This window comes from Panicum virgatum, chromosome 8N, assembly GCF_016808335.1.
Source record: "Panicum virgatum strain AP13 chromosome 8N, P.virgatum_v5, whole genome shotgun sequence".
NCBI classification, from domain to species: Eukaryota; Viridiplantae; Streptophyta; class Magnoliopsida; order Poales; family Poaceae; genus Panicum; species Panicum virgatum.
Window position 1 is genome coordinate 13,027,109 of NC_053152.1, and position 4,645 is coordinate 13,031,753.

Genomic DNA, 4,645 nt, shown 5'->3' on the forward strand with positions numbered 1-4,645 from the left:
CCACGAATTTCTACCCGCCCCCAGGTTTCTGCAGAATCACGAATCAACCCTGCGGTTCCCTTTTCGGCAGGACCAAGATGACATCCAAACTCAAGAACCGGTCCATGGGGAGCGCGACGACTCCAGCGCCGCCGCCGCAGTCGCAGCAGCCGCCGATGCGGCAGAGGAAGCCGCAGCGCCGCCTGCCCCCGCTCCGCCCTCCGAGCGCCTCCAAGAAAGCCCCGTCCATGGGCCACCGGGAGGCGGGGGCGGGGGCGGGGGCGGAGGCGGAGGCCAGAGCCCATCCGCCGCCGTCCCGGTGGAGGCGGCGACGGTGCCCGCCGAGTCCGCAGAGCGCATCGATATAAAGAAGGTATTCTACGAACTGTTGCTGGAGAGCAAGACGAAACTGGGCCGGGGATCGGCCGACCCGGACGAACCGGAGGGGCGACAGACGGAGCAGGTGCGATTTCTTGGAGCTTTGAAGCAGGTTCTTGAGATTTCCTGCTTTCTTGCGATTCGGGAGGTGGATTCCTGTTGTTCTTGCGAAATCTTGGGGATGATTTGTTGTGGGGGAGCCAAGAAATTGTCTGGCGTCTTAGGAGCGGAATCCTTGGGCAGATGTTTGGGCCAATTTGTCTTTCTGCATTGATCGATCTTGCAGCGAGTTATGTAGGCGCATGTTCTTGCCCTGTTTTACTCAATATTTTCAGTTCTGTGTGATGTAGTGCTTCCAAGTGCAGTGAAAACTGTTAGGGACAATCTGTGTGTTCATTTGAGATGTCATAAATGGGTGTACTTTCACTAGATCATTGGCCACTTAAATAGCTGGTTTTAGCCCTTGGCTGGTTGATTTCTGAAACTGGCTTACGGCCCAAGCATAATCATATGAATGACCGACAAGACTACGGGAGTTTGTGCTTTGTGATTGCTGATCCCTTGCTTGAATGTTTGATCTCGATGTTTAACTCTGGAGTAAGGTGAAACCGCTGAAAACATCACTTGAAGAAGTGAAGAAGAAATCGGCCTGGAGCAAGGTTAAAGGAAGCATCAGAAACAGGGTATGGCCTGAGTATTTCTAATCTTTTTTACTTGTGATTGTTGGCTAGTGCGATCACTATTGTGCCAATTTTCGTGTTTGAGACGTGGGATTAGGATGCTTATGTCTTAGTTTATCTGTTCCTATATGAAGCCTTGAGATGATTAAGTCTAATCATGATAAGAAATCTTTGTTCAACCTGGTGCAGAGATGAAAGAATTGGGAATGTTATGGAAATTCAGTTATCTGTTCTGCTCAGATTCCATGATTCTTGCTTACGCGCCAGCCTCTTCTGTTGATATGGAATTTAAAGAAAAGCAATGATATTGTGTGATGTGTTCAAATTTTTAAAAGCATAAGGTGTTCTTGTTTGTGTTTAAATGATGGTCGGTGTGGTGTTTTTTCCTCATTGTACCATAAAATGTGCTGATACGTAATGTTCTGGTTCTTCTATAACTTTTGTAATATACCATTGGCCGAGACAATAAGTTCTTGGATATTTTTGTACTATTGTGTAAGTTCCAATACCCATTTCCATTGTTTCCTTGTGCAAACTGTTTGATCTCAGTCTTAATTATTTACGATTGCAGCTAATTCGTGCAAAAATTGCGGATGTTGACCCATTTCTTATGTAACAGTTTTCGGGCAGGATGGGAAAGCTAAAGTGTTGCTCCGATGAAAACTCTATAGTAATGGAACCTCATGTGCATCACGAGGTTTGACTCCATATAAAATTTATGTGCCTCTTCTAATTGTCAAGTATTGGACTGTAACGGGACCAAATCAGCCTTGAATTTCTACCAAATTTAGATGTGACATATGTGTTATTTGTTTTCTTTCACTGAATAACAACCAACCACATATCAGCGTAGACATTACATTTATTAATGGCTTGTAGAAACATTTCATTAAACTGTGGATACTTGAAGGCATAACAAATTGCCATCCAATTATAAATATGTTTCTTCCTGTTTCAAATCATTATGATTTGGATTCCTTTGGTCACGTGTTTGGTGCAGATAATCCCCATGCCCGGGATCATTCCGCATTACAATCTCCTCAAAATGGTTGCTGGACGAGAACTATTTCATACAAATGCACTGAACCTTCAACATGCCTATTATGGATTTAGGCCAGTGCATGGAGATGGAGAGTGTTTCTACAGGAACTTCATATTCTCTTACCTTGTAAGTATCCTTCACCCTTTTCCTTAGAATAAGATTTGTAAGCCACTCTTATATGCTTTCGAAAAGCAGGGCACAATGTCTGTTTCTAAAAAAAAAAAGAATAAGATTTATGTTTCACGGTTAACACCTAGTTTGTGCCACTGTAAAACAGGAGCAAGTTCTTGATAGGCAGGACGCACATGAGGAACGTCGTCTTCTTGCTGTTGTTAAAGGACTGGCTAGGAAACATGCGCGCCTTGCATTGACCTCCGAATTTTCCAGGACCCACAAGGTTAGCTCACACCCTCTCCAACTTTTGGCGATTCTGAGATAAACATTCCTAAGGAATGATTTTCTTGAAGTTGCGTCAAGCTCGATCTGGCATCTCACTTTTCTTTCTTATTTATAATTTGCAGGATATGCACCGTTGTTTCATAGTATTGGCATTCTGGCATGTCATCACAATTATACACCCTGTTGACATATTCAAATTTAAATTTACTGAAAATGTGACGGTGGAATGCTAGCAAATACGCATGTAGAGATCGGTTCGCTCTCACAGAACTCCAGTAGTGGGATATAACTATAGATATAAAAGAAGACATACTTCCTGCTTACACAGATATAATCCACTCATGCTGCTTCGTGTGGTCATCTGATCCAAAGGGGGGGGGACGTTTTCTTTTATGGTACTCCCTTATAAGATACTTTCTTTCTTAACTACTATCTTATTAAATTTGTGTTTACTGGTTTAAGATTCAAGCTTCTCAGAAGACTGTTATCGCGGTGATATCTGTCCATATGTTGTTATAAATGATAAGCATTGTTGCAAGATTTAGTGATTTTCTGATTCTTTCAGGCATTTAAGAATTTGATAAAGAAAGTAAAGAGATGGAAGCATGTATCAAGCAGTCGCAGGTTTCTGATATGTTTTGTTTTTCTGCTAGCGCATCAAAGTGTTACTGCCCATGAATTTCACTTTACTGAACATGTGCCTTCTTTTCAGCTATCGCAGACAGACACTTCTTGAGTTCTTCAGCGGTTATGACACGACAAATGACAGTGAGTAAAATACCCCATCTAGAACCCAAAAATCCCTTACTCCACTTGATCCTAGTTCACTGTTCTAACACATGTTTTGTCGGTCAGTTTTTTCTTTCCTCAGAATAGTAGCAGCTGTCTGGATATGCTCGCACAGTGAACAGTTTGAACCAAGTATACCTGAACTCAGCGAAGATTTAACCCTCAGAGATGTAAGTTTCTCCGCCACTTTGGCTTGGGACCCTGCGTTATGGGGTACTACCTATCAGTTCTGAATTGCCAATGCGTTTGTTCCACAAAACCTGACACTATTCTACCTGCGCCTTTCTTTTTCTTTGAGAACAGTGGTGCTTCCGCGAAGTTATCCAGCGTAAGGTCTACACAGATCATGTTCAGATAACTGCATTAGTCACCGCACTCGGGGTGCCACTCCGAGTGGAGTACCTCTCACAAGCAGAAGGCCTAGACCTCTACGCTGGTGTCCAAGAGGATACGCCAAGATGTGGATGCTGGCCACGCCATCGTCATCATGAAGTGCCCCGTGTTATACATTCTGATCATGAATCTTTGAAGCATATTCGTAGTCAAGGAAAGCTCTGATCATGAATCTTTGAAGCATATTCGTAGTCAAGGAAAGCTGAACCGTAGACATGCTAAGTGGGTCGAATTTATTGAATCTTTTCCTTATGTCATCAAACACAAGAAGGGGAAAGAGAATATAATTGCTGATGCGTTGTCTAGGAGATATACTTTGTTGACATAGCTTGACTATAAGATCTTTGGTTTGGAGGCAATTAAACAACAATATGCACATGATAATGATTTCAAAGATGTGTTGCTGCAATATAAGGATGGAAAAGTATGGAACAAATATGTGGTAAATGATGGTTTTGTGTTTAGAGCTAACAAGCTATGCATTCCAGCTAGCTCGGTTCGTTTGTTGTTGCTGCAGGAAGCACATGGAGGCGGCTTGATGGGGCACTTTGGAGCAAAGAAGACAGAAGACATCCTTGCTGGTCATTTCTTTTGGCCAAAGATGAGAAGGGACATGGAGCGGTTTGTTGCTCGCTGCACTACCTGTCAAAAGGCTAAGTCACGCTTAAATCCGCATGGTTTGTATATGCCCTTACCTGTTCCTAGCGTTCCTTGGGAGGATATTTCAATGGATTTTGTGTTGGGATTGCCTAGAACTAGGAATGGGCGTGATAGCATTTTTGTGGTGGTGGATAGATTCTCTAAGATGGCACACTTTATACCTTGTCATAAAACTGATGATGCTACACGCATTGCTGATTTGTTCTTCCGCGAGATTGTTCGTTTACATGGTGTGCCTAATACAATTGTTTCTGATCGGGATGCGAAATTTCTTAGTCATTTTTGGCGAACTTTATGGGGTAAGTTGGGGACTAAGCTTTTTATT

At 42.9% G+C, this 4,645-nt stretch overlaps 1 protein-coding gene across 7 annotated transcripts; it reads left to right on the top strand.

Moving 5' to 3' along the window:
- LOC120686441 (ubiquitin thioesterase OTUB2-like) lies at positions 1-4,096 on the top strand. 7 transcript variants are annotated; one of them, XM_039968647.1, is made up of 10 exons: positions 1-442; positions 960-1,040; positions 1,657-1,734; positions 2,038-2,205; positions 2,357-2,476; positions 3,044-3,102; positions 3,191-3,246; positions 3,334-3,437; positions 3,571-3,814; positions 3,858-4,096. In XM_039968647.1, exons 3-10 carry the CDS (start codon positions 1,669-1,671, stop codon positions 3,986-3,988), a joined length of 948 nt encoding a protein of 315 aa, XP_039824581.1. In that variant the 5' UTR covers positions 1-442; positions 960-1,040; positions 1,657-1,668; the 3' UTR covers positions 3,989-4,096. The 7 variants fall into 7 exon arrangements, 4 of the variants coding, with proteins under 4 accessions (XP_039824581.1, XP_039824583.1, XP_039824582.1 ...); XM_039968648.1 differs by having other exon boundaries at positions 23-442; positions 956-1,040; XM_039968649.1 differs by lacking the exon at positions 960-1,040.
- The last annotated feature ends 549 nt before the right edge of the window (positions 4,097-4,645 follow it).

Bases quoted from the DNA above. Each gene is read 5' to 3' on its own strand.
- LOC120686441 (XM_039968647.1), top strand. From the start codon at position 1,669: ATGGGAAAGCTAAAGTGTTGCTCCGATGAAAACTCTATAGTAATGGAA. The intron at 3,247-3,333 runs GTGAGTAAAATA...TTTGTCGGTCAG, and splicing joins TTATGACACGACAAATGACA to TTTTTTCTTTCCTCAGAATA. The intron at 3,815-3,857 runs GAAAGCTCTGAT...TTCGTAGTCAAG, and splicing joins GAAGCATATTCGTAGTCAAG to GAAAGCTGAACCGTAGACAT.